Source organism: Equus quagga, chromosome 2, assembly GCF_021613505.1.
Source record: "Equus quagga isolate Etosha38 chromosome 2, UCLA_HA_Equagga_1.0, whole genome shotgun sequence".
Taxonomy (NCBI): domain Eukaryota; kingdom Metazoa; phylum Chordata; class Mammalia; order Perissodactyla; family Equidae; genus Equus; species Equus quagga.
In genome coordinates, this window is record NC_060268.1 from 1037195 (window position 1) to 1064438 (window position 27244).

Here is a 27244-nt window from a genome sequence, read left to right on the forward strand (position 1 = left end):
CAAGTGCCCGGTGTGCGGCTCCTTCTACCGCGAGCCCATCCTGCTGCCCTGCTCGCACAACCTGTGCCAGGCGTGCGCCCGCAACATCCTGGTGCAGACGCCCGAGTCCGAGTCCCCGCGCAGCCGGCGCGCCTCGGGCTCCGGCGCCTCCGACTACGACTACCTGGACCTGGACAAGATGAGCCTGTACAGCGAGGCGGACAGCGGCTACGGCTCCTACGGGGGCTTCGCCAGCGCGCCCACCACGCCGAGCCAGAAGTCCCCCAACGGCGTCCGCGTCTTTCCCCCGGCCATGCCGCCGCCCGCCGCCCACCTGTCGCCGGCGCTGGCCCCGGTGCCCCGCAACTCCTGCATCACCTGCCCGCAGTGCCACCGCAGCCTCATCCTGGACGACCGGGGGCTCCGCGGCTTCCCCAAGAACCGCGTCCTGGAGGGGGTCATCGACCGCTACCAGCAGAGCAAGGCCGCGGCCCTCAAGTGCCAGCTCTGCGAGAAGGCGCCCAAGGAGGCCACCGTCATGTGCGAACAGTGCGACGTCTTCTACTGTGACCCGTGCCGCCTGCGCTGCCACCCGCCCCGGGGGCCCCTGGCCAAGCACCGCCTGGTGCCGCCGGCCCAGGGCCGCGTGAGTCGGCGGCTGAGCCCGCGCAAGGTCTCCACCTGCACGGACCACGAGCTGGAGAACCACAGCATGTACTGCGTGCAGTGCAAGATGCCCGTGTGCTACCAGTGCCTGGAGGAGGGCAAGCACTCCAACCACGAGGTCAAGGCCCTGGGGGCCATGTGGAAGCTGCACAAGGTGAGCCCACGGAAACCCGCCCGCCTCCCGCGCCTCCGGCCTCGGGCGTTGCGGCGCCGGGCCCTCTTCTGCGCGCAGTGCATCCCACCGCGGGCGCAGTGCAGGTGCCGCCAGGGCCTGCCTCCCCGGGCTGGCGCAGTGCAGGAAGCGCGGGGGGACCTTGAGCGGCGCGCGGGGGAGTGGAATGTCCCCCGAGAGCGATTGGGGCATGCCTCCGGGCAGGCCTCCCGGTGCGCGGCCTGCGGGCCAGGCGCAAACGCCCCCTCGCCGCCGCGGGCGTGCGGGAGAGCGCTGCGGAGCTGGGCCGAGCCGGCTGCGGGCCCGGGCCGCGGGCCGGGGGAGGCGGGGGGACGGGCGCCTGAGTCACCGCGGGGGCGGGGAGTGCCGCGGGCGGCATGCTGATGATCCGCGCCACGGGATGCGGGCCCGGAGCCGGGCGCTCTGGAGGCGGCGCGGCGCGGAGCGGAGCCGGGGGTCGCCATGGCAACCGGCCTGGAGGCGGCGGCCCTGCCCCTCCGGGAGGGGTCCCGGGGCTGGGCTGGCGGGACCGCAGGTGTCTGCGCGGTCGCGGCCTGAGAGCCAGGCAGGTGCACCTCCCAGGTAACACCTCCTCCACCCACCCGCCCACCCGTTTGTCCAGGATTCAACCAACCCCTTTCCCCTCGGTAGTTGTCTGCAAACTTGCGGACACCTGTTACCAGGTTTTTCTTTCTGGGCTCTTGTTGGCGCCTCCACCAAAGCCGCGTAAAGGAGAGGCGCTTCAACAACGTGTTAGGTCCTGCCGCTCCTCTGCTCAAAATCCTCCAGTGGTCCCTAGTTCCTTAGACGGTCCTGAGAATGGGCAACCAGGACCTCCATGACCTGTTCCCCTTTAACCTCATCGACCCCATTTCCTACCACTCTTTCCCTCTGCTGCAGCCACACCTTCCGTCTTGCTGCTCCTCAACCTACAGCAGCACCTTGCAGCCCCAGGGCCTTTGCATCTGATGTTCATTCAGCTCGGAAGACTCTTCCCAATACCCTAGATCCGGGTGGCTCACTCTTGCCTCCTTCAGATGGTGGCTTAGAGGTCGCCTTTGCAGTGAGACCTTTCTGACCACAATTGCTGCCACTCGTCTCAGACACCCCCTTGGTCGCTCCCTGCTTTATTTTTCTCAGTAGTCCTCAGCATTAACTGGCATGCTGTGTATTTTAATTATCATGTTACTTTTGTATTTATCTATTGCTCCCTACACGCACGGGAAAATAAGCTTCATGAGGAAAGACCTCTTTATAATGTTATGCTGACGCTGCTTAGAAGGAAGGGAACCACTCTTGAGATGTGCATAAATTTGGTTCTTACTTTTTCAATAATCCACTTACCTGGGGATGCGAAGGGCAGGGCAGGGCAGGTGTTCAGCATCATTGTAGCGAGGTTTTCTTCTCTCACTGAGTCTGGAGCCCTGGGATGAGGCCGGGCAGTGAGGATGGTGCCCAGGCCTCAGCTGTGCCCCACTCATGGTTCCCTAGCATTCCTTGGAGACTGGAAAGGCTGGCCTTTGAGAGAGAGACACGGGGAGAAAAAGGAAATCACCATTTTCAGCAATCAGGGAGGTTTTCTCAACTCAGCATTAACTGGCTGTGGTCTGTGTTTATGGTCATCTGTGTTCTCACAGGTAACCTGTTAAACCACATTGGTCCTGATGGAGATTTAATCCAGTGCAAATTTGAGCCCCACTAGGCATGAACCACTATTTTTAAAACACTTCAATTTAAATTTTTTTAAATGACATTTAATTTTGAAAGTTTTCAAAACTTTTAGTTCACAGCCAATTTTTTCTTCATAATGTGATTTCACTCTTAAACTGCTAACTATAGCCTATGTTGAATTGCCCTTCAAAACTATCCTTGGAACTAAGAAATTAATGACTCTGTCCGGAAAAATAACTTAGAGCTGCAGGCTAATTAGGGTGGTCAAACCACAGCATTATTTTTCTGTGAAGAAGGGCCTATACTTTATTCATTAAGACCAAAAGCAACCTTTAAATCTCTGTCAAGCCCATGTAGATTTCAAATGTTAAACCATTTGTTTTATCAGTAGTAGAAGATGTGAGTGGACACTGTGGTGAGGACTGGGTTGAAATTTGGATGTCTGCTAAAAAAGAATAATGTTATTCTTGACATGACATAAGTAGGCTAGGAAGGGAACATTAGTTCATTAAAAAAAAAAATTTCTTCCCTGATCTTTTACATATTTTTTCCAAAGTAGTAAGTAGGTATAATTTTTGTTCAGTCAATATAAGGATTATTAAGCTGCCAAGAAAAACATAAAGCAGAAGGAGGACAGATTTTAACATTTACTTATCATCTGTTAGATGAACAATGAACATTACTCCCCCACCCTATCTCCATATCACCTTAATCTTGATTTTCTCGTATAGTCTATTTATTTTCTAGCAATAATACCTCTGTCTTCACAAAAGCTCATGGGCCAGAATTTCTCTACCCTTCAAAACATAGAAGAGGAAAGAATTACACTAAGTAATTCTCCCAAAGTTGGGCAGTTAGTTATCAACACAGGGATTACTAGACCTGAAAGTTTTCATTAATATTCTACCATATTAATTAGTCATTTCTAGTGATAAAGAAAATCCTGTGAATAAATCTTTTCCTCGGGCACTGAGCCGTCATCTTACACATTCAAGACAAAATGGATGAGTTTATTTTTTAAGTGGTTTTAAAAACAGCTAGTTAAAATTCCTTAAATTGTCAATTGACCATATTAAAATACTTTTCAGATATTTTTGCCCTTCAAAATCCATGGCAAATAATAATGCATAAAGTGGCCTTATAAATATCAGGTAACAGTTTCTATTTAGTAACAGCCCTTGCTGTATTCCTATATCCAACTCAGGTTAGTATAAAGAATTGCTACATAAAAAAAATGGTTTTGTACACTTTCAAATAGGCAAATGGAAACATTATTATTGCTTTGTAATTTTAGCAATTCACATTCCTAAATCAAACGTTATCCTTAAATTCCTGGTGTGTTTTATCAATCACTGAATATATTTGTAAGCATTTTCTTCTGTTTGTGCTGTTGAGTAAGGATTTTCTTTTCTTTTCTATCTTAAATGCTGACTATTTATTCTGAATCTTGTCTCAAATGTTATTTCTCTTACCTTTTTTTTTAATGAAGATTTGCAATTTAAACATTAAAAATAAACTGTCAGTTGTTATGCTTTCATTTTCAAAGTATTCCGGAAAAAATCTGTGCTTTGTAGTATGGTGGCATCTCATCAAATACTTGTGTAACAAAATGTGTTATTTGATGTAACTAAAATGTATTCAGTTAACTGTGTTATCAGCAGTGAACACAATATAATCTAGATGTTCCTGTGGTAAATGTAACAGGTAGCATATGCTCATGTTTTTTAAATTTTTAAAAATTTACTTCTTGGTACAATCAGAACGTTCTGTCTGCAATGTAACCATTCTTACGGGTATTAAGGAGAACATTCAGAGAAGTAAATTGTTGCTCTTTGTATGGAAAAGTAATGGAAAGACCTAGATGGCAGGAGACCTGAATTCCAGACCTGGTGCTGCCGCTTACTCGCTGGTGCTTTTACGGCAGTCTCGTGATGTGTCTGCTCGCTCCCACACGGGTGTAAAGGAGCTAAAGTGAAATTGGTGAAGGTATTTTGAAAAAATAATTTAAATGTTTATAACAGTAATTTCGGTTTGGCACAAAAGGGAGTTTTTGCATAAAACAGAAGTTATTCTCACTAGTCAACAATTACTGCACAGAAGTCTCATTCCCAGACATGGGGTCCTTTGCTCCTTCCAGAGGGCAGGGTGCAGTACGACCGAGGCTGCCCTGGAAGTGGCCCGAGGAGTGAGCCCCGTCATTAGGTCTAGGGAGAATGCTCGCTTGAATTAAGCTCAAGGAATAAGAACGCTACACAAAGATGTATTCATATATTTTAAAAAGGTATTTTGCTTTTCAATAACAAAGCTAAAATCCTAACCGTTAGGACTCAGTTTTTTTAAGATTCTCCAATGAAGATATTGTTATCGCTTTGAAGTATCAAATTGTTCTTCCTCTATGTGCCATGAAAAGATGCTCTTAATTGGAATTTCAGGTCAAATCACAGTTTGCATAAAGTAAGAGAAAATTATCACAGCCACCTGTGAGTAATAAGAATAATGCACAGGCAAAAATTATCTTTGCATCAGTACGATCAATTGCCCTCCTGTCACCTAGACGCTTTCAAAGTGTGTGTATGTGTGTAACTTAACCTTGGCACACAGGAAGACAGAATCCATAGTAAGACCAATGTTGAAGGGCAGAATAATCCTAAATAATGTCAGTTTTGTCAGGGATTGTCGGTTGTAAGGAACAAAAAGTCACCTAGGTGATCTCAGAGGATTTCATGGGAAATTAAACAAAAATTGTTTTACAAGGAGAATGGAACTGGAAAGCCAGAAACTAGGTTCCCTCTCTCTGTCAGCTTGGACTAGGTTATGCTGCTGTAACAAACAATGTCTGGATCTCAGTGAACTACAACAGCTTCTCATTTCTTACTCAGGTCAGTGCCCACTGAGTCAGCTGTGGCCCTCGTCTATATTCTCCTTAGTCTTTTTTTTTTTAAAGATTGGCACCTGAGCTAACAACTGTTGCCAGTCTTCTCTTGGTTTTTTTGCTTTATCTCCCCAAATCCTCCCTGTACGTAGCTGTATATCTTAGTTGCAGGTCCTTCTAGTTGTGGCATGTGGGACGCCACCTCAACGTGGCCTGATCAGCAGCGCCATGTCCTCACCCAGGATCTGAACCGGCGAAACCCTGGGCCTCCGCAGCAGAACGCACAAACTCAACCACTCGGCCACAGGGCCGGCCCAATCCTTAGTCTTGAACTTAGTCTGAAAGAGCCTATCTGGGATATGCCAACCTACAGCAGAGGGAAGAGAGCAAAGCAGAGCCACTCAGTGGCACTTACGGGTTCCCCTCAGCTGTGGCATGTCACTTCTGCCTACGTTCCGTTAGCTAAAACAAACCATGTGGCCAAGCCTGGCTTCCGTGCTGTGGGAAATAGACTCTCAAAAGAGAGGGGTGCCAGAGAAGGATCCTGGAGAGGGGGCAGAGACTATGTTAGATACCATAATTTTCCACACACCTCCCTCTCATCTCTGCTTCTGTCTGTTGGGATGGGCCTCCTTGGCCTGCGTGAGACCCGACAGTCTTCTCCAGCCCAGCTCAGCACCACGTTTCAGGTCAGCTGTCCACTGTCATCTAACTAGTGTCTCTGAGTTCATTCTCGAGTTCCGAGAAAGACTGACCAGCTCAGCTGGCGGCAGGTGTTTGCTGATGACTGTCGGGGTCACAGCCCCACCCCTCTGCTTAGGCGGATGCAGAAGACTGAGGGGGTGGAGGCGGGGGGACACTCGCCACAGGTGCAGAGCTCACGAGGGCACCAAAAACTGAGTAATCAAGAGAAAAAATATTGTAATGCAACGTCTGAAAAATAAAATGGATGCAGAAAAGTCCATGATGAGCAAAATATCAACACTGTAAAACGACCAGGTTGGTAACAGTGCCATGCTGAACCATACTGGAGCTGAGTCAAAAAATCAGGAATATCGATCCTGTCTTTAAGATTTTGACCTTTTATTCATCATGGATTTTTTTACGTTCGTTTTTTACTTCTTAAAAATATTGTGTTAAAATAGTATTTGTGTTGATAACTGAGGTTTTGGGCACCCCCCTTAAATTCCACCCCGAGGAGGGGGCCTCGCCTCCCTCGCCCCAGTCCCGGCCCTGATGGCCAGAGTCAGTTGATACAAACCCGGCTCCTGGTCTCATGGTTCAGCAGGAGGAAAGCCCAGGGCAGATCCTTTGAGAGCAGTGGGGCAGGAGGCTGCCTGTGCAGTCCAAGAGGAGGCCCGTCCGGGTGTGGAAGAAAGCCCTTCCCTCCACCTGGACATTCTGCGTCGTGGCTGCAGCACGGATGTCCTGAGCTGGTTCCAAAGTGAAGCTGCAGAGGTGCTGATAGTGCAAGAGAAGACGGAGAAGTATAGAGAACACTGAAGTATGCATGATGCCAAATGACTGGTTTGAGTGAGTTTTTCATTAAATTGTAGTAGAAATAGATTGTTCTTAGAGTACTTTTTTTTTTTTGAGGAAGATTAGCCCTGAGCTAACATCTGCTGCCAATCCTCCATTTTTTTTTTTTTTTTTTTTTGCTGAGGAGGACAGGCCCTGAGATAACATCCGTGCTCACTTCCTCTACCACAGGCATCTGGGTTGCCTACCACAGCATGGCTTGCAAAGCAGTGCCATGTCTGCACCCAGGATCCGAACTGGCAAACCCCGGGCCACTGAAGCAGAACGTGTGAACTTAACTGCTGCACCACCGGGCCAGCCCCTAAAGTACTTTTGATACAGCAAAAAAAGACACCATTGAAAGGGTAAAATTCTAATGTTGCTCCTGTGACCACACAGCACAACAGTTTCTGAAAGTTAGCAGAGGGCTTTGCCCTTCCATTCCAGGCTTTCCCAGTGTTTTCATACTGACATCCAGGGTCACTTTTTAATCCTGGAAGAAGAGTTAGCTATAAAGGGGCCGCCAGCAGCCTACCTAGATTATAGAGACTATCTGGGTTTCATATCTAATTCATCCCAAAGACACCTCAGAGCCAAAACCGCTTCCCTGGGGCATTCTCACGGCAGTTTTATTCCCAACCCTAAACTTGGTTTAGGGCCTCTTGTCCTAAACTGAGAACCAGCTCCGAGTGAGAAGATGGGAAAAAACAAGCAGAATGCACGGGATGCACTTAACACGGGTGTTGGGGAAGTCACCCGATTTCGTTCCCCTCCTGTTTGGCCCTGGCCTGCACGTCTCTTTAGCTTTTCTGGCTTCCAGGCAGCATGGTGGCCACCGATCTAGTCAGCACCATCTGCCTAGTCACCTCTTCCCTGACCTTTGTGGCCTCCCAGCTTCCCCACCAGCCCTCTCCTCGTCCACCAGGCCTTACCGCCACCATTTCCGAGACTAGACCTTCAGGTCACCCCACTGAGCTTGCCAAGCCCAGGTCCAATCAGCCGGCCTCGACGGCCTCGCCCCAGACCAGCCTGCCAACCCGCGCCCGAGGCCGCTCCCCCTCCCCAGGAGTGACCCCCGCACAGCAGCATCCCCATGCCAGCACCCGAGGCCACTCCCCCCGGCCCCGGAGTGACCCCAGCACAGCAGCATCCCCCCCCCCCCACCCCCGGCCGCCCCCCCCCCCCCCTCCCCGGAGTGACCCCCAAACAGCAGCATCCCCACCCCAGCTGGGCTTATTTACACACTTAGTTTTTCTTGACTGTAGAAAGAGAATTTTCTTCATTTTGACTGATTCGTTTTAAGCTGAAAAATCAAGAAAACGTGTTGAGTTTCTGTTCACGAGTAAATAAACATCCCTGACTTTTCTCTCCTCCCGGACGTGCCTATCCCCACAGGCTCATCCACCCCGTGGTTTCAACTCTTGCTTGTACCAGAATGTCTACACAGACCTGGTCGTCTCGGTCTCCTTCCCTTTCACAGTGTGGCCCCACATTGTCTTCTGTCTCCTACCACCCTCCTTCATAGCTCCCGCCTCTGTGTTCCAACACTGGACCTCCTCCCACTGTGTTATAATTGCACCTATTAGAGTCTCCCGCTGGACCCTAATAACTCAATGTCATAGACGTTTCTTACATATCTTTGTTCCCCCCATTTCTGCACTTAGCAGATGTTAAAGAAAGGTTTGTTTAAAGAAGAAAAGAATCAGTAAGAAGAAGATTAATGATTGGCAGCATATCCCAATATTTCAAACTTGCTATATTAGCCTGACAGTAATAATTAAATTTAAAAGCCTGTATTTCATACTTTTTGCTAAAAATGTACCAAACATTTACTATATGCCGGGTACTGTTCTAAGCCCCTTCCAGGCATTTTCTCCTTTAATCTTCAGAATTTGCACATCTTCCTACGAGAAAACTGGGGCACAGAAAGGTGAGAAAGTCCTACCAGTTCTAAGTGGCAGAGCCAGGCTTTGAATCCACGCTGTCTGACTCCATAGCTCATGTGCTAAGCTTCTGTCTGTCCTACCTCCTGATAATCACAGGAAATACAGGACCTGTTATATATTTATGAGAGTTATTAAAGCACGGCTTTATGGTCTTATAAATTACAGTGACGTGACAAATAACTGAGATCCTTTAGTTCTCATGTATGAAAATTACTGAGAAATTAAAAGTCATTTGTCTCCTAACTTCCCTTGTGACAAAATAAATTGAGAGAGGAAAATACGGCACGGAGGGAATGAAGAGACAAGTATGTTGAGTATTCTGTAGACCAGATCATTGGAGATGCACCAGGTAGGCCAGTTACCTTGTGAGGGGTGCGTCCTGCCTCCTTGTCAGAACCAGGCTAGCGACAGATGGACAGTGAGGTTCCATCAGTCCAGCCATGGATTTATTGTCCCTCTTCTAACAAAATAATCATCTCAAGATTTATAGACAGAGATGACATAAAAGAATAAGTAGAGGGGTTTTTTTTTGGCATTTTAAGTATCTTTATTTCTGCAAATCCAAAATATTTATAAGTCTATCTTGGAAAACAGAAATATGTTTAAACCTGTAAGCAGGTATCTGCTCTGTGTTAACTTTCATTTCTTTTTTGTGTCTTTTGCTGAGGACGTTAAAAGAAAATACATGTATTCCTGACCTGCGTTTTACCATATATATAAAAAGGAAAATGTGAACTGGAAAAGCCTACTTTTGAAGAATGGACTTAAACACTGGCAGATAAAATTGTTTTTCACAAGGCTTTCGTAGAACCAGAACTGTGCATTTTGTGTGAATAGCTCTGATCCAAGAAGAAACTGTTCCTTAAAGAATTAGCTTTGGAAGTCGAATGCCAGGCATTGTCCTTTGGTGTGGGGATAGCTGCCTTCTGTCGTTAGCTGGTACACGTAAATGGTTAATTCCCATCTACTGCTGATTTATTTGTATGAGGCTGACTTTCCAGCCAGATAACATCAGTTCCGCTTTATTGAGATTTTCGTTCATCCTCTCTTTACTTTTCCTTTGCTTGCAGCTTGCATTTTGAGAGGCAACTATTTGATGCCAAGTATTTATCATGCTCTCCCATGCTCCAGGAAGAGCCTGCGAGAGAGCCGGGCTGCTCTGACCATGCTGTACGTCAGTCTAAGACGTTATCTGGTCTCTGAACAAAGCAGGTTGCAGAATGCAGTAAATGTGAAGTGGGGAGTGACAGTTTCCACCCAAAGCTTTTTGATTTTGTAGGAAGCAAATGCTCAGAAAGTCAAACATGCACAGGTTCAACTCTAAGTACTACTCCCCAAAGCTAAGGGAAATGACTCTATAACATAATCCACCATTTTTAATCATTTGCTCTTTAGTTTTTTTTCATCTGTGCAGATAACCAGCAGTGGATTTTACTCTAGATGTGTGTAGTCCATTTCATAGTGCTCCTGATGAGATTTATGCCATCACCAGACGCACCAATTCGTGAGCTTGATAAAGTGGTCTTGCTTATGCTATGCCCTGCCCCCTCCCGCATCTCTGGAATGTTACCCCGAGCACGTTAGTCAGATGAAAGTGGACTTCCATCCAGTCTAAAAATCCTACGTGGCACAGATAAATCTGTGGTGCTTTCAACAAGCAGTTGTTACTGATTTTATTGATCATCAATCATCTGGCCAAGACTCAGCAAGGAATATGGTCAACTGCTTTCAGGACACAATCCATCCAGTGTAAAGAGGCTTGACACTTACATTCAGCTCATGTTGTCTGGCTGTCCTCTGCCTTTATGGCAGCGAATCTGCTTTTGGTGGAATTAAAACATTATTCAGTATTAAATAAAATTTTCTCTACTGTCTACCTTGAAGACCAAGAAATATAGTATATAGAAACTTGTATGATGTGCAAGGATGCAGAATGGAACTACCACTCCCAGTTCAAAAATGGCACCTTACACCTAGACTCGGACATGGATTTATGACTCCTCTGGTCACTGTGTATAAAAATTCTGTGGAAAAGTTTGAATTGATAGTAAGGTCTTGCTATGTGGATACAAAACATTAGTAAGGGAGCTGGCCTGGTGGCGCAGCAGTTAAGTTCACACGTTCTGCTTCTCAGCAGCCCGGGGTTCACCGGTTCAGATCTCGGGTGTGGACATGGCACCGCTTGGCAAGCCATGCTGTGGCAGGCGTCCCACGTATAAAGCAGAGGACGATGGGCACGGATGTTAGCTCAGGGCCAGTCTTCCTCAGCAAGAAGAGGAAGATTGGCAGTAGTTAGCTCAGGGCTAATCTTCCTCAAAAAAAAAATTACTAAAACTACTGGTAGTAATTGGCAAATCAACACATAAATATTTTACATGAGTTTTAAAAACCCTGAAGCCAAAGAGAAAATTAATACTTCTAGCATTGAGAATATTCTTGATTCTTCTTTCCTGAAGATGCTGCACTCTTACCTTCCTACCAGCAATGTCTAAGGGTTCCAATTTCTCCATATCCTCACTAACACTTGCTATTATCCGTCTTTTTGACTATAGCCATCCTAGTGGGTTTGAAGTCGTGTCCCATTGTGGTTTTGATTTGCAATTCTCTAATGACTAGTGATGTTGAGCATCTTTTCATGTGCTTATTGGTTATTTTTATATCTTTTTTAGAGATAGGACTATTCAGATCCTTTGCCCATTTTTTAATTGAGTTACTTGTGTTTTATTGTTGAGTTGTAAGAGTTCTTTATATATCTTGGAGACATACTCACTTTTCAATGGAAGGAACAGCGATAGGAGTGTCTCATCTCTTAGAGACACAGGAAGCAAAAAGCAGACACAGAGCTGAGTGTGAGGAAAAACTTGTCAAATCTGGCCTCCTATGACCTACTGCTAATTCCTTGACCAATAAGCTCTGTGAGCCAGTTCTGAGGCAGAGCTCAGATAAGGTCTATAAGGATTGGCTCCTGACAAATAGGAAACATGGAAAGGTCCAAAAGCAGGAGGAGGAAGTAATGTAGTGATCAAGGTCCCTGGATGTGGTGGCTGTGCCTCCTCTGCCCCGAGTTCCACTTCTCCTGACTTTGGTGATGGAGTCTACTTCAGTGCAATGTTATAAAGTTCCAGTGGTCCTGTGGTTTCTGTTACTTACTGTTACCGTTCACAAAAGTCACTCCAGGGTGTCAAGTTGGTGGATTCTTCCCCTACGTTTGAGTTATGAGTTGACAGAATTGGGACACTGGATCTTTGCGATCATTTCCCCAACCCCCTCCCAAGACAGAAAAATAAATCCCAGAACACTTCAGTAAATTACCAAAGTCATACGGTACATATTACCAAAAACCCCTGCTTTCTTAGAACTTCGGTTAAGAACTCTGACATCCATCTTCTGTCCCCTGTTCTCTCCTTTGGGTGCTCTTCCGCGCCCCGGACAACCGTGATCCCAGCTCTTCTGTGCTGCACGTCCACACCTATCCAGGTGACCTTGACTGTGTTGTTCTCTTCAATGGGAAATTATAGATGTGTATACTGTTGAATTAGTGTTCCTACATTATCAGTAAGGTATTCTTTTTTTAACATTGCCCTTCAATAGACGGTGCCCTTGCTCAAAGGATCAGTCTGGTGGTACAGTTTCAGCATGAGCTGGGAAAGGAGCGATTTGTGGACAGTGGGCTCTGCTTTGCGTCTCACACAGGGAGAATGCCACACGGCAGTGTGGCCATCCACTCGCATTGGGAGAATGCCGCGCGGCAGTGTGGCCGTCCACTCGGATTGGCTTCTGCTCTAGCCAGAAGCACAAAAGAAGTTTGTGGGATGAAGTGAAAGAGAGTCTCCTGTTGGTCCTCTCCCCTTTTGCTGCACTACTTGTCAGCTTTGTTGGCACCTACCTGACCACCAGCATTCTCTACTCCTCCCCTCCCCTCCTCCTGTGAACCTTCCAGTTCCTGCCTACCCGTCTGCAAGCTCAGCTTTGGGTCCAATGTATGTGCCTTCCTTCCTGGTCATCTGCATGCCTTGCTCTGACCAGTGTGTGTCCAGTCTGCTCATCCATCTCCAGGTCCTTGACCAGCAACTTCTGGGGAGTCTCTCTGCCCGCCCATCTGGCTTGTGCGCCCTCTGTCTCCAGCCTGACGCTGGTTTTCCCAGCCCTGGCTTCCTTCCCACTGAAGGTCTGAGTGCCGACAGCTCCCAAATCATACCTCGTGGGTAGCAGCTTCAGGGCTGGCACTGGTCCCAACAATAGGTTACTGAGATCTGCTTGGCCCAGCACTTGGGGTGATAAAATAAGGTCCCAACACATACATCTGGGTTGTATAAAAATGCACTCACATAACTCTTTTCTTTTGAAACACGCTGTAAAATGATTTAACTAAATACAAACACAGAATCCATTGCTAGATAGCCACCACTGACACGAAATGTGGATATTCAGTAGAGCCTGGAAGCCCTGCTTACACTGAAGGCAGGAAGTAAAGAATAATTTGTAAATTTCATCTGCAAAACAGGGAAGGAATGAATTAGAAGGTAGACAGTGATTACACAGTTTGGAGGCTGGCCAAAGACTTGTCAATTGTCGTCTTCTGAGTGGAGCCAAATAGTTCAATTATATTACAGTTTCGCTTCCTTAAGGCTCCTGCTTACTTTTATGAGAACAAAGTCATCAATCTATCATTTATGTTATTAATTTGCATGTTATGATGGCTTTTGGCTTATGGTCAATTAGTAAGTTTTCTAAAAGTACATGTACAAAAGGTTATCATTATGAGATGCAGCCATCAAAAACTAAGCCAGTGTTTTTAGAGAAATTCTTTAATTAGTATATCTGAAGGGATTGGTATAAAATTTGCATAAATATTAGACATGAAAATTAATTTCACTTAGTATTTGTTCGCATCTTCTGGTTTTTTTCAGGGATTAAGTCATATTGATCAGTGTTAGACTAAACCCTCTACCTCCCTCTGTCCTGCTGCTCTTCAGCCTTCCCAGCGATGTTAGGGACTTCAGGTGATCTGCGTTCAGAGCTCCCCCCTCGCATAACCACCTCAAGGCCCCATGTGGCCTGGGGGAGGCCCTCACTGTTGCCTCAGATTCGGGACACGGATGGCATAGCATGAGACCCCTGGCTGCTTAGTGGCACCGAGCTCCGGGTTTATTCAGCTGCTCAACAGGAGATTCACACAGTGACTACCTAAACGGAGCACTTCTGTATGCCCCCAAAGACGACGGGATAATGGTCACACAGGTAGTGGCGTGTGGCCATTTTTATTCCCAGGTGTTTCTGAGAAGAACTGGTTCTTGGAACATATTAAAACCGGGGTTGTGGAACGGCTGCTGCCAGAATAGGATTTGCGTTGTGAGCTGTCCTGTGAGATGTGATTGCCTGTCAGTGTCTTTCCCGCCGTGGACTGTTTCTTCGATTTAATAGTAACGGTCATTAGAATTGGGGTAGGAGGGCTGCATGCGGCTTGACACTGAGACTGAGGGCCAGGACTTAAGTCTGACGGCTCATGGTCACCTTACTCCAACCTTCGTGTCACCTACAGGAAAGATGAGGCTCCTCCCTCGGTGCTCCTGAAAGCTGTTGATCCTGCATGCCGTGGTCAAGTTGCCACATTAGTGTCTTTTTGACTGAAAGCAAATGATGACAAGCATTTTGACACTATATATAAGCTAGGAAAAAGGTTCTTTTCTTTTTTTTCCCCCATTTCTTTTTATTGTATCCATATGAGATGATGGATGTTAGCTAAACTTATTGGGGTAATCATTTCACGATGTGTAAGTCAAACCTTCACGCCGTGTGCCTGAAACTCATACAGTGATGTGTGTCAATTATATCTCAGTAAAACTGGGGGGAAAAGCTGGGAGAATCTGACAAGCACAGCAGGGATGCAGGTTAACAGACAGTAAAATAGTCAGGAGAAACAGGAAATAGAATGAGCATGGCAGAAATCGAAAAACCAGTTTCTGGTTGAGCCCTTTGATAGCAAGCACTAAAGGGAGAGTTGGGGCCCCAGGACTGGAGACCTGCTGAGGCTAAAGCACAGGGGCACTGCCCGCAGGTGCTGTGGGGCCTGCTGGTGTGGGGCCGCAAGAGTGGGCTCTGTCTCTTCATCTGCTGTTGTTCAGGCAACACAGTGGAGGGGCAAGGAGCTGGGCCTTGAAGCAGGCTGGCTGCGTTTAACCCCTGGCCTTCCCACCGCTGAGCTGTGTGAACTTGGGTAAGTCCCTTCACCTCTCTGTGCCTCCATTCTCTCATCTGAAAAATGGAGATAATAATCAGACCAACCTCTCGGGACTGTGGTGAGGATGAAGGGAATGGCAGACACGGAGCCCCTGGAACAGCGCCCGGCCAGAATCAGTGCCTGAGTAATGTGAGCTAGTGTCACCTGCCAGTGGGCAGTGACACGGACTGAATGAGAGAATGAGTGGGTGGGAAAGTCTTTTGTGATAAATCTGAGTTTTTTATTAGAATGGAGCACCCATAGAGTAGAGAGCTGCACGGAGCGTGGAGGGCAGCTGAAACTCTGACAGTTGGTCCCCTAACACGTCGGTCCCTCCTGGGAGAGAGGGAAAGACACAGGACCTTCCACAGAGGCAGCGGATAGAGAAATGGAGAGGCACGGCCCAGGAGACAGAAACTTCTGGCAGGAGGTTATGACAGCCCCTCAGAGGCACCCCTGGCCTGGAGAACGTGTCGCTCCTCCAGCAGAGGGGCCAGGAGATTCTGAGCCCAGGCTTCGGAGCCAGAAAAGGTCGCCTTCTTCATGTACTTGAGTTTACCTCTGGTAAGTTATTTAAGCCCTCTGTGACTCGGCTCCCTCATCTGTGAACACGCCCCCACCCCCTTACTCAGGGCAGGCTCAATGAGACCTTCTTCAGTGATTAATGCTTTCACTGCTCAGAGGTCATTCGGTCATTCGTCCTGGTGCTTCTGTACTCTTGTAGGTGCTGGGGATGCCGCAGTGAGAAAAGAAGAGGGGTAAACCCTGCTTGCTGAATTAAAGTTTATTTCACGGAATAGTTGTTGAATCCTTGCTGTAATACTCTTTTAAGTTGTATGTTCTCTGACAAGAGAGCCCTTGAAGGATTCTTTTGCGTTCAGTGCATTTTACGCCAAATGAGGTAGAAGTTGGGTGGATTAGCCGGGGTCTTCAGAGATATAGAACCAATAGGGTATATTGTGATCTATTATAAGGAATTGGCTCATGCAGTTGGGGCCTGAGGAGTCCCGTGACCTGCCACCTGCGAGCTGGAGACCAGGCGAGCAGGTGCTGTGGTTCAGTCTGAGTCTGAGGGCCTGAGGACCAGGGAGCCAATGGTGTAAGACCTGGTCCGAGCGAGGAGAAGACCAGTGTCCCAGCTCAGCCGTCAGGCAGAGAGAGCATTCCTCCACTTTTTGTTCTGTGTGGGCCCTCAAGTGGATTGGGCGATGCTGGCCCACACTGGGGAGGGCCGTCTGCTTTACCCAGCCTGCTGATTCAAATGCTAATCTCATGCAGAAACGTCCTCACACCCCCCCCCCCAGAAATAGTGTTTAACAGGGTATCTGGGCACCGTGTGATCCAGTCAGGTTGACACATGAAATTAACCCTCACTCAGAATTTGGCCAAGAGCAGTGAGAAACTGAGACAGATCGGACCCCTCCCCCAAAGCCCTGAGAGTTAGGGCAGTTCGGCCATCTGTGTCACCAATTGTTTTTCCTCAGAGCCTGCTGCTCCAAAGCTTCCTCACTCTCACTCACCTCTGAGTGTTTGCAAGGAATTCATTCGGGCCATGACTTTAAGGAGGGCAGCAAAAATGAGAAAAAGATTGACAGGCAACAAGCTGCTAAGGCGTGCTTCCAAAATGCAGCCTCCGGTGGGCGTGTGCTCCTGAAAACTTTGTGTAGACGAAGTCCTATTTTAAATGTACTAGAGACACTTTCAATATAAAGAAATCTTTGGCACATGCCTATTTTTCAAAAGTAAATATCTGTTGTGAATTCACATCGCCTAGATTCCAGGACACCAACAACTTAATAACAGGCTTTAAAATTTTTTTTTCTAGAAAAAAATAAGAAAGCGAATTGTAAGGTACATCTCAATTTCAGAAACATTAACATGGAATAAGAGTGGGGGTGGGGTCCATCAGGGAACTGGGAATAGCGGAGGCCAACTCTGATAGGAAAAGCAGGTGATGCAGAGTTGGAGGCTCCTGTTCTGACCTGTGTCCGCCTCTTGGGCAACCCGCTGACTCCTCTGGACCCCCAGCCTCTCGTGTGTGGAAGGAGGTACCGTCAGATAGAGTCAAGCGCCCAGTCAGTGGCAACTTTAATTGGGATCTGGATTTATTGATGTTTCTCTGACTCTTGGATAAAATTGTCTGCTACCTGCTGCTCGTGCCTTTGTGAAGAGGCTCTTTAATTTTCCTCCTGTTTCAAGTCTTTTCGTTGGGGCTTCAACATTTGGGGATCAAAGGACGATGAACCAGGTATCTGCAGCATCTTCTGTTCCCCTCATTTTACGAGGCCTTGGAAGTGCCCCAGGGGCTCCAGAGCCAGAGAGAGGGCGGCTGACAGCACAGGTGGAGGGAGCACAGGACCCCCAGCTTGGAGCTCTGCTTCCCCATCCTGCGTGGGACATCCCACTGGCGGATCTGTCATGATTCTTGTCCACAGATGACATTCGTCATTTCCTTGCAGAGAAAGAAAAGAGCGGGCTGGAGGGGGCAGTTCAGAAAGAATAAAAAGCTGTTTTTTTCTATTTGTTTCCTAAAGTGAGAAGGAAGATTTGATTGAAAAAATGAAAGGTGGGAACAAAATGGGTGAGTGTGCTTGGGCCTTCTCACCCGCATCGTGGGGATTTTTAAGATGGAGTTGGGATGCGAACCTGGCCTGGAGTTCCTTCTCTGAGGACAAGAGCCACAGTCCGGTGCTGAACTGCTAAGAGGAGTAATGTGTTCATTTCAGGTGCCACATCCTTCCATCTCAAGTGATGATTATTGATGCGGAAGAAACAGATGTGGGGGTTTTGTCATTGTCCACGGTTGCTGGTAAATACGTCAAGCCCTTATTTGTGCCATTTGTGCCATTTGCCATGGCTGACGTAGGCTACCCGACATGAGGGCACTGACCTCGGAGCTGAGAAGAGCCAGGACAAGCCAGCCCCTGCACAGCACCACTCCTCGTTAGCTCTTTTGCTTTATGTCAGGTGGCAGGAACTGCCAGATTGCAAGTTTTCTAAGATAATTTCTAAAATTATTTAAGCCTGCAGCTGCAGGAAAAAAGATACATTGCGGGAAGTTTTCGTGTAGAAATCATGAATATACAGCTCAATGAATTTTCACAAACTGATGACACCTGTGTAATTAGCACTAAATCAAGAAAGAATGTTGTCAGCCCCCGGAAGCCCTGCTCTTGCTCCCTCCCAGTGGATGATCCCAACCACCCTGCCAAGGGTACCAGCATCCGAGCCTGCCCCTGCCAAGGGTCACTAGCATCCCGACCTGAGCCTGCCAGGGGTCACCTGCATCCTGGCCTGCCCCTGCCGGGGGTCACCAGCATCCCGACTTCTAACAACACATTGGTTTTGCCTGGTTTGGGGCCTCACATGAATGTACTCACACAGCACTCACTCTTACGTGTGGCTTTCTTTGCTCATCTTCATGTTTGTTGCATTAATTCATATTGCTGCATGCAGTTTTAGATCATTCATTCTTGTTGTTTTATAGTGTTCCATTTTAAGAATATTCCACAATTGATCCCTTCTGCCACCGGTGGGTGTTTGGGCAGTTGGCAGGTTTTGGCTGTTACAAGTAGTGTAGCTGTAAACGTTACAGACCCGTCCTTTGAGGCCCAAAGGTAAGCAGTTCTGCTGTGTGTTTCCCTAGGAAGGGTTGCTGGTGATGGGTGAGCATAAGGTTAGCATCAGTGCACGCTGCCCGACAGCGTGACCGAGCGGTGGGGCATGGGATGTCCCACCAGGCTGCTCCTCGCTGTGGCCGGCACTTGCTGAGGTCTGTGTTTTCGTTTTAGTCGTCCTAGTGGCGTATGGTGGAATCACAGAGTTGTGTAACCAGTGGTTAACATGTTTGCGTACATTGTCTGGTCACTTAAACGCCCTCATTTGTACGAAGTCTAAGCCCTTTGCCCACTTTTCCATTGAGTTATCTGCCTTCTTTTTACTCACTTGTTTTTTAAATTTCTTTTTTATCCATACATACTAAAAAAAAGCCTAGTTCTGAAATAAATTGCTTTTTCCTTGTGGGCCAGAGGTACTAATTAGAAAAGATCTGCCACCTCTGTTTTCAGTTGTAATCTTCTCTCGACGCGGAGCTGCTGCCCCGCTCACTGCTCTCTATCGAGTCTTTATCAGGTTTTCTGTATATTTCATAGCTTCACTGAGAGATAGCAGAAAGCAATTTAGGGAGAAGGGTTTTTTAAGAGCAAACAGTGCAATTGCAAATACATTTTCAAAAGAGAACAATTCTTTCTTAAGTGAAAGTAAGAGCTATTCAAATAGTCTATAAGAAATGAATTGAAGCCTCCGTGACCTCCAAAAAAGTAATTGTGATTTCATATTAAATATGAATTTCAAAAGTTTCCAGAGGTAAGCCTTCTTTTTCTGGTCCATTATCTCAATAGAAAGACTTTGTTCCTTATCTATGTCTTTTTTTTTTAAACCCTGTCCATGAAAAATTGAATTCCTCCTATGTATTATGTGAGCTGTTTTATTTTTTAAATCCTTATTTAGATGGGTAGTACAGTCTGTTAATCCATAACTGATTCTATGGCAAGAAAATAGAAAATTTTAAATAATAGTTCACTATTTCAGAGGTTAAGGAACTTTCCTTGGATATGGGTCAAATATACAAATAGGTTTTTCATAGAAACCTAATTGCTTTACCCTCCTTCAGTATTTTTTGTCCTGTAATAAGATAAGATACAGTATGAAGACTACTATTTCAGGAGTCTCCCCATAAAGAAGAGAGAAATTTCACCTAATGATCAAGAAAGAAGTGGGGATATTCCCAGACCCTCCTGAAGGTACAGGTATTTACCTGGGAGCCCAGAGCTGCCAGTCCTGCCCTTTGTGCCTTCCGCTGTGCGCAGCATGGGCTGCCCAGAGCAAAAGCATGGGCAGCCCAGAGCAAAACTGGGAAGAAGAGAAAGATCCCTTCCGTGCCCTCTGGTCCCCTTGTCGCCATGCCGTCCCGTCCTGGTGCCCCTCACACTGCTGAGACCAGGACTGGCAAATACCTAGCACCTTGCCGCTCCTCTTTCCAGGCCCATGGCAACCATCATCGCCAATCGTGGCACTTTTCCCAGTGAATCCAGGTGTGACTCAAACACAGCTTGGAATCCTTAATGCAGCACACTGAGAAACCAGTACCGACCCATCAGATTTGGTATTTAAGATGGTGTCCACTTGCCATCACTTTCTTAGGCAATATGAGTCTTATTCTGTCTTCCCCATCAGCCTCAAAGTGTAAATGTATTAATATCCCAAGATTATTTGCACTATCTTATTATCTTACATTATCTTATATGACAGTCCCTGTTGTCTGAATTTCTGACTCATCATTTTCTATCCTGGTTCTGGACACCTTCCATCTCCATCAAGACAAAGAGACCTTGGACTGTGTGAGTCCAGTGCCTACGGGGACCGGAGGATATGAGCAGGCTTTGCATGTTCAGTCCACAGGAGCAATAACAACAGTTTTCACCTCCAGAAAGAAATACACTGTCTCATGTCCCAGGTGACACGTGGCCCTGTGTGTCTTTGGTTTGTCCACTTTTTACAAAGGCATGCAGTCACTTCTTGTCACTCGAGGTAGTTGTGGTCTGCGGAGTCACCGCGCACACTGAATTCGCCAACGCTGAACCATCCTCCTCGGAGGAAGGCGGAGTTGGCTTCCTGCCAGCCTCTGGTCGCAACATTTTTGCCACATGATCAATATATAACCTCGTGTTATGTGTTTCTGTTTATAGACACCTTGTTTAATACATACTGTGAATTCACTGTTGTTGAGCTCACAGCCAGCAGCTCTGTAACTCATGCCTGAACAGAGCCATCTGACACGTGGATTCGCTGTCATAGAGCCGTTGGTGATGTTCCCTGGTTATCCTTTGAATGTTCATGGGGTTTGTTGGGATAGCCTCTCTTCCACTCCTCTTGTCAGTAATCTGTCTTTTCTATCTCTGTTTCTTGATCAGTATTTTGCAAAGAATCAACTACTGACTTTTAAAATTTTCTCTATTGTTCGTTTCCAATTTCATTGGTTTCTGCTCTTTATTATTTTCTTTCTTTTTCTGCCCGTTTTCTTTTTTGTTATTTTGCTTTGTTTTGTTTGCTGAGGAAGACTAGCCCTGAGCTAACATCCGTTGCCAATCCTCCTCTTTTTGAGCTAACATCCGTGCCAGTCCTCCTCCACTTTATATGTGGGTTGCCCCCACAGCATGGCTGACAAGTGGGTATAGGCTCAACCTGGGATCTGAACCTGGGAACCCAGACCACCGAAGCGGAGTGTGCTGAACTTAACCACTATGCCATGGAGCTGGCCCTCTGTCCCTTTTCTTTTAACTTTTGTACCTTTAAAATACAGATATTTAAAGTACCTCTCTTGGGTCCAGCCCCATGGCCGAGTAGTTAAATTTGCGTGCTTTGGGGTTAGGTGGCCCGGGGTTTGCCCGTTTGGATCCTGGGTGCAGACCTACACACCACTCTTCAAGTCGTGGTGTGGTGGCATCTCACATAAAGAAACTGGAATGACCTACAACGAGGATATACGCCTATGTACTGGGGCTTTGGGGAGAGAGAAAAAAGAGAAAGATTTGCTACAGATGTTAGCTCAGGGCCAATCTCCTCACCAAAAAAAAGTACTTCTCTCATAGACAGCTTATAGTTGGGATTAATTTATTCAGTCAATCTCTGCCTTTTGATTGGGGTGGTTAGACTTTTGAATTTAATATAGTGATCAAGTAGGGTGGATTTAACTCTGCCATTTTCCTATTGGCCCCATTTGCTTATTGCTGCCTGGTTGGTTGGCCTCTCTGTTTTTCTTTCCTGCCTTTGTTTGGGGTCATCAGACATTTTTTAGGGTTTAAGATAATTGCTATATTGGGCTTTTAGCTAAAGTTCTTAGCATTATTTTTAGTGGCTACTGTCATGAGTCTAATGTGCACCCTTAACTGATCGCAGTCTGCCTGGAGCTGACATTGACGTAAAACAGAGACCCTGGAACAGGCAGTTCAGTTCCCCACCTCTTGCTTTTTGCTGTTATCATATATATTACGTCTACATATGTGTAAACCCCACCCTACAGTGTTGTAATTTTGACCTTTAACAGTCATATTCCTTAAGTTAAATACATTAATAAATTTAATTAATTAAGGGGAAAAGTGTATAGTCTTTATATATCATACATATATGTTTACCCCATTTCAGGTGCTCTTTGTTCCTTTCTGCAGATTCAGATTGCAATCTGATATCATTCCACTTCACCCTAAAAAAGTGCTTGTAACATTTCCTTTAGTGCAAGTGTTCTGGAGACAGATTCTCTTAGCTTCTGTTTATCTGAAAATGTCTTTATTTTGCCCTAAGCTTTGAAGGTTATTTTCATTGATGTAGAATTCTGCCTCTTATTTTCTTTTAGCACTTTAAAAATCGTGTGTTCTGTGACCATCTTTCCTTCCTTGTTTCTGATGAGAAGGTGGCTGTCACTTGTATTGTCATCCCCTCTAGGTAATGTGTCTTTTTCTGGTTAATTTTGTGATTTTCTCTCTCTTTGGTTTTTAGGAGTGTCACTACCATGGTCTGGGTGTGTGTTTGGTTGATTTGTTTGCTTTTTAGTTTATCTTATGTGGAGTTCACTGAGCTTCTTTGAATTATAAATTTTCAGGTTTTTTTTAAACCAGATTTTGGAAATTTTGACCACTATCTCATCAAATCGTTTTTCTGCATTATTCTTGATCTCCTCTTTTTATTCTGCTTTAATTAAATGTATTTTAGGCTGCTTGATATTTTCTTGCAGGCCACTGAAAGTCTGTTCATTTTTTAACCTTTTTTTCCTCTCTTTCCTTCAGGTTGAATAATTGCTATTGATCTCTTTTCAGAACCTTTATTCTGCCCACTTCAGTATACTGTTAAGCCCATTAAATTGATGTTTATTACAGATATTATACTTTGCTGTTCTAGTATCTCCATTTGGTTCTTTTTTTTAGCTTCCATTTCTTTGTTGGAATTCCCCATGTGTTCATACATCGTGACTATCCTTTTCTTTAAGTCATTGAACATACCGCAATAGTTGTTTCTGAGGTATTTCTCTGCTAATCCAGCATCTGGGTTATCGTGGATTTTGTTTCTATTGACAATTTTTTTTCTTTTTGCTGGTAAAGATTTACCCTGAGCTAACATCTGTTGCCAATCTTCCTTTTTTTTCCCTCCCCAAAGCCCCAGTGCATAGTTGTATATTCTAGTTGTAGGTCCTTCTAGTTCTTCTGTGTGAGCCACTGCCACAGCCTGGCTACTGACAGATGAGTGGTGTGGTTCTGCGACCAGGAACTGAACCCGGGCTGCCTAAGTGGAGACCACCAAGCTTTAACCACTAGGCCTTCAGGGCTGGCTGTCTATTGACAGGTTTTCATTCTTTTATTTTTTTTAACTATGGATCTCATTTCTTATTTCTCCACGTCTCATAATGTTTTCTTATATACTGGACATTGTAGATGATACATTTTTAAAATTCTGGTTTCTGTTATTTCTCTGAAGAGTGTTTTTTCCTGGTGCATGTATAAATTACTGGGTGATCACTTTGATCTTGTGGAAGTTTAATGTCCCCGGGTGTTTACCAACTGCTCCACATTGCAGGGCCCAGGCTCAGGCTCCCTTCCGTGACAGCCATAGGTGTCTCTGCTCCCTTGTTCCACCCTTACAGCTGTGACTGGGCTCCCCTGGGCTCTCCAGAGTCTCTCGTGCTTCCATAGTTCAGGGATCAGCCACGCATTCCAGGGGGTTGAATGCAGCTCACAGTGTTCTGCTCTCTGTAGCACTCCCTTTTATAGGATTACCCTCTCAATTTCTGGCCACTCTGGCAGATGTGAACTCTGTTTGCCCTGACCACAGGCCAGTAAGACCTCGGCTTTTTCCAGCTGCCCTTGCCCCCAAGGAAAATCCGCATAACATACATCTGCATGTGATTCCATCCAGTTTTTGCTTTTACTTGCTCTCCAATGCCTTCAAATACTTTTAAAATATGTATTTTGCCCAGCGTTTATAATTGATGCTTATATGAGGGTTGTTCCAATAACAACTACTCTACTATTCGCAGAATTGGCACTTGAGTTATTCTTTTCGGTACAGTGTCTGGCATACCATCAAAAATTGTGAAATGTGAAGAATCCAGAAACTGTGCCCCATGGTCAAGACCAGGAGGAGTCACCACAGCTGACCCAGATATGGTCCAGATATTGGTATTATCAGACAGGGATTTCAAAGTAAGTATGATAAGCATATTAAAAGATTTAGTAGGAAAGGTAGATAACGTGCATAAATAGATGAGTGATTTAAGCAGAGAGAGGAAAACCATAAAAAAAGAACTGATGTAAATACTGGAAATGAAAAGTGCTATATCATAAATGAACTTATTAATTGGGCTTAATAACAGACTGGACATAGCAGAGGAAAGAATCAGTGAACTTGAAGAAGAAATCATCTAGGGGCCGCCCCCGTGGCCGAGTAGTTAAGTTTGCGCACTCCGCTGCAGGCGGCCCAGTGTTTCATTGGTTCGAATCCTGGGAGCAGACATGGCACCGTTCATCAAACCACACTGAGGCAGCATCCCACATGCCACAACTAGAAGGACCCACAACAAAGAATGTACAACTACTTACTGGGGGGCTTTGGGGAGAAAAAGGAAAAAATAAAATCTTTAAAAAAAAAAAAAAGAAATCATCTAAACTGAAACACTAAGAGGAAAAAAAGTGAAAACTAATAAAAACAGACAGAAGGTCTAAAATTTGTGGGGTAATATTATACGGCCTAACACATATCATTGGAGTCCCAGAATAGCGGGGAAAGGGTAGGAACAAAAAATTTCTGAAGAGCTGATGCCTGTGAATTTTCCAGAGTTGAAGAATTACTTCAACCCATGGAGCCAAAAAAGCTAACAGAATCCCAAGTAGGATAATTAATTTAATTAATTAGTTAATTTTAAAAAAATGAGCATCAGTCTATATACAAACAGTAATTTGAATTGGATTATAGACCTGAAAGTATGGATTGGAACCATAAAATTGTAGAGGAAAACATAGGAGAATGTATTTTCAGTTTGGAAAGAGCAAACATTTCTTAGAGAGGGCACAAAAAGTGCTAACGATAAAAGAAAAAAATATATAAATTGGGGCTGGCCTGGTGGCATAGTGGTTAAGTTCACACACTCTGCTTGGGCAGCCTGGGGTTCACACGTTTGGATCCCAGGCACAGACCTACACACTGTTCATCAAGCCATGCTGTGACAGCATCCCACATATAAAATAAGGAAGATTGGCACAGATGTTAGTTCAGGGCCAGTCTTCCTCACACAAACACACACATACACACCCACACACAATATATAAATAACTTCATCAAAATTTAAAAATTTTCTACAATCAGAGGGCATCAGGACACAGACTAGTAGAAAAATAAAACATGTATCAAAGAACTTGCATCTGGTGTATATATTCCTGCAATAAAAAGCAAACAATCCAATTTAAAAATGACAAAATATTTGAGCAGACGCCTTGCAGAAGAAAATAAAGGATGGCCATTAAGCATGTGAGAAGGTGTTCAGCATCATTAATCATCAAGTAAAGATGAATGAAAACCACAGGAAGATACCATTTTATGCTATACATTATAATTATATTTTATGTTATGTTTTATACAATTAAAGAGACTGACAATACCAAATACTAGCAAGGATATGAAGCAACTAGAAATTTCATCCATTGCTAGTGGGAGAATAAAAGGATTTTTGGAAAATTGACAATTCCTTATAAAGTTAAACATCTATCTACATGTGAATCGACAGTACCACTCTTAGGTGTTTACCCAAGAGAAATGGAAAAGTGTCCACAAAAAACTTCTACAAGAATGTTCGTAGTAGTCATATTCAAAACAACCTACAACTGGGAACAGCCTGGATGTCTGTGGACAGGAGCATCAGTAAACCAGTTGTGGAATATCCACATGATGGAGTACCGCTCAGCCATAAACTCCTGATATGTGTAACAATACGAATGCATCTCAAAAACTTTATATCGAGTAAAAACAGCTGACACAAAAGAGCACAGACTGTATGGTTCCATAAACATGAGAAGAGTGTGATGTATGCAGAGGGTGTAATGATACTGACTAAGAGGCGGTGAGGAGGAGAGGGGTCAGCTGGACAGTAAGGGACGAAGGGCAGATAGAGGCCTTTGAGGGGGTTCTAAGGGAGTGAGAACTGAGCAAACAAAATAATAACATTTAGATTCTTGACAGGTAAATAATATGATGAAAGTGCTGTTTTTGAATTATTATCCTAACAGCCAAGTGCAGTTTGATTATAGAAGGAAGACAGAGAGGGCTAGAAAACCCACTATGAATTCTGCGCAGGCAGGAGGTGATTCATCTGCGTGTTCCGGTTTGATGGAACTCTTTTCAAACAAAAGACTCATAAAAATCTTAAAATTGAGACACAGCCTTTCTTTCACAGAATTTATTCCGTATTTTCCACTTAATGCATTATTTGGAACCTGGTATTAGGGCCTTGCTACTAACCAATACTCTGAAGCACCCACACCGATGGTTAGATGTCCAAAGCCGGAGTAGCAGAATATTAAATTCCATGGCAGGGCTGTGTTTTTTCCTCTTCTTTTCATTGTGCCCCCGATTCTGTGCCTCCAGTTTGAATACTGGTGAACAATTAAAAGGAAATGTTGAAAGAAAAGACTATTTCATCGTGTGCATTTTTAGCAGATGGCCCGTATTTCCTATTATTAATGAAGGCCCCTGGGTGAATGCTGGGCTTATCGGCTTCAACGATTGCTGTTTCTGTAGAAATTAATTCAGAAGTCGTCTGGTAACCATGGTAACATGAGGCAAAGTTGCAGAAGTGATGTTTAGGGGAAATGAAAAATCTCTGCCCTTCCTCTGCTCTCTGATCTTGTGCTCCACTGTTTCCCTCCTTGGAGGAAAGAGTTATTTCCCAAGAACCAGCATGGGGAGGAGGCAGCGTTTGTGTTGATGCTGGGCTGGGCCTTACGCCTGGCCGACCGAGCCTTCATTTCATCAGTTCTCCCTTTAAGAACATCCTCCGACCTGCGCTAGAGACGTGGAGAATTGTGTAGTCAGCCCAAGGACTCTAAAACCCTTGTTTCCTACTACGGTCTCTGAAGAAAAATGCAGATCGTCACAGGAGA

At 45.4% G+C, this 27244-nt stretch overlaps 1 protein-coding gene across 1 annotated transcript in view; it reads left to right on the plus strand.

Moving 5' to 3' along the window:
• TRIM9 (tripartite motif containing 9) overlaps positions 1-27244 on the plus strand; it is a 150129-nt gene that overhangs the window by 42413 nt on the left and 80472 nt on the right. The window contains exon 3 of the mRNA XM_046655063.1: positions 5-799. Coding sequence (XP_046511019.1) covers positions 5-799 — 795 coding nt within the window. The remainder of the gene's footprint in view (positions 1-4; positions 800-27244) is intronic.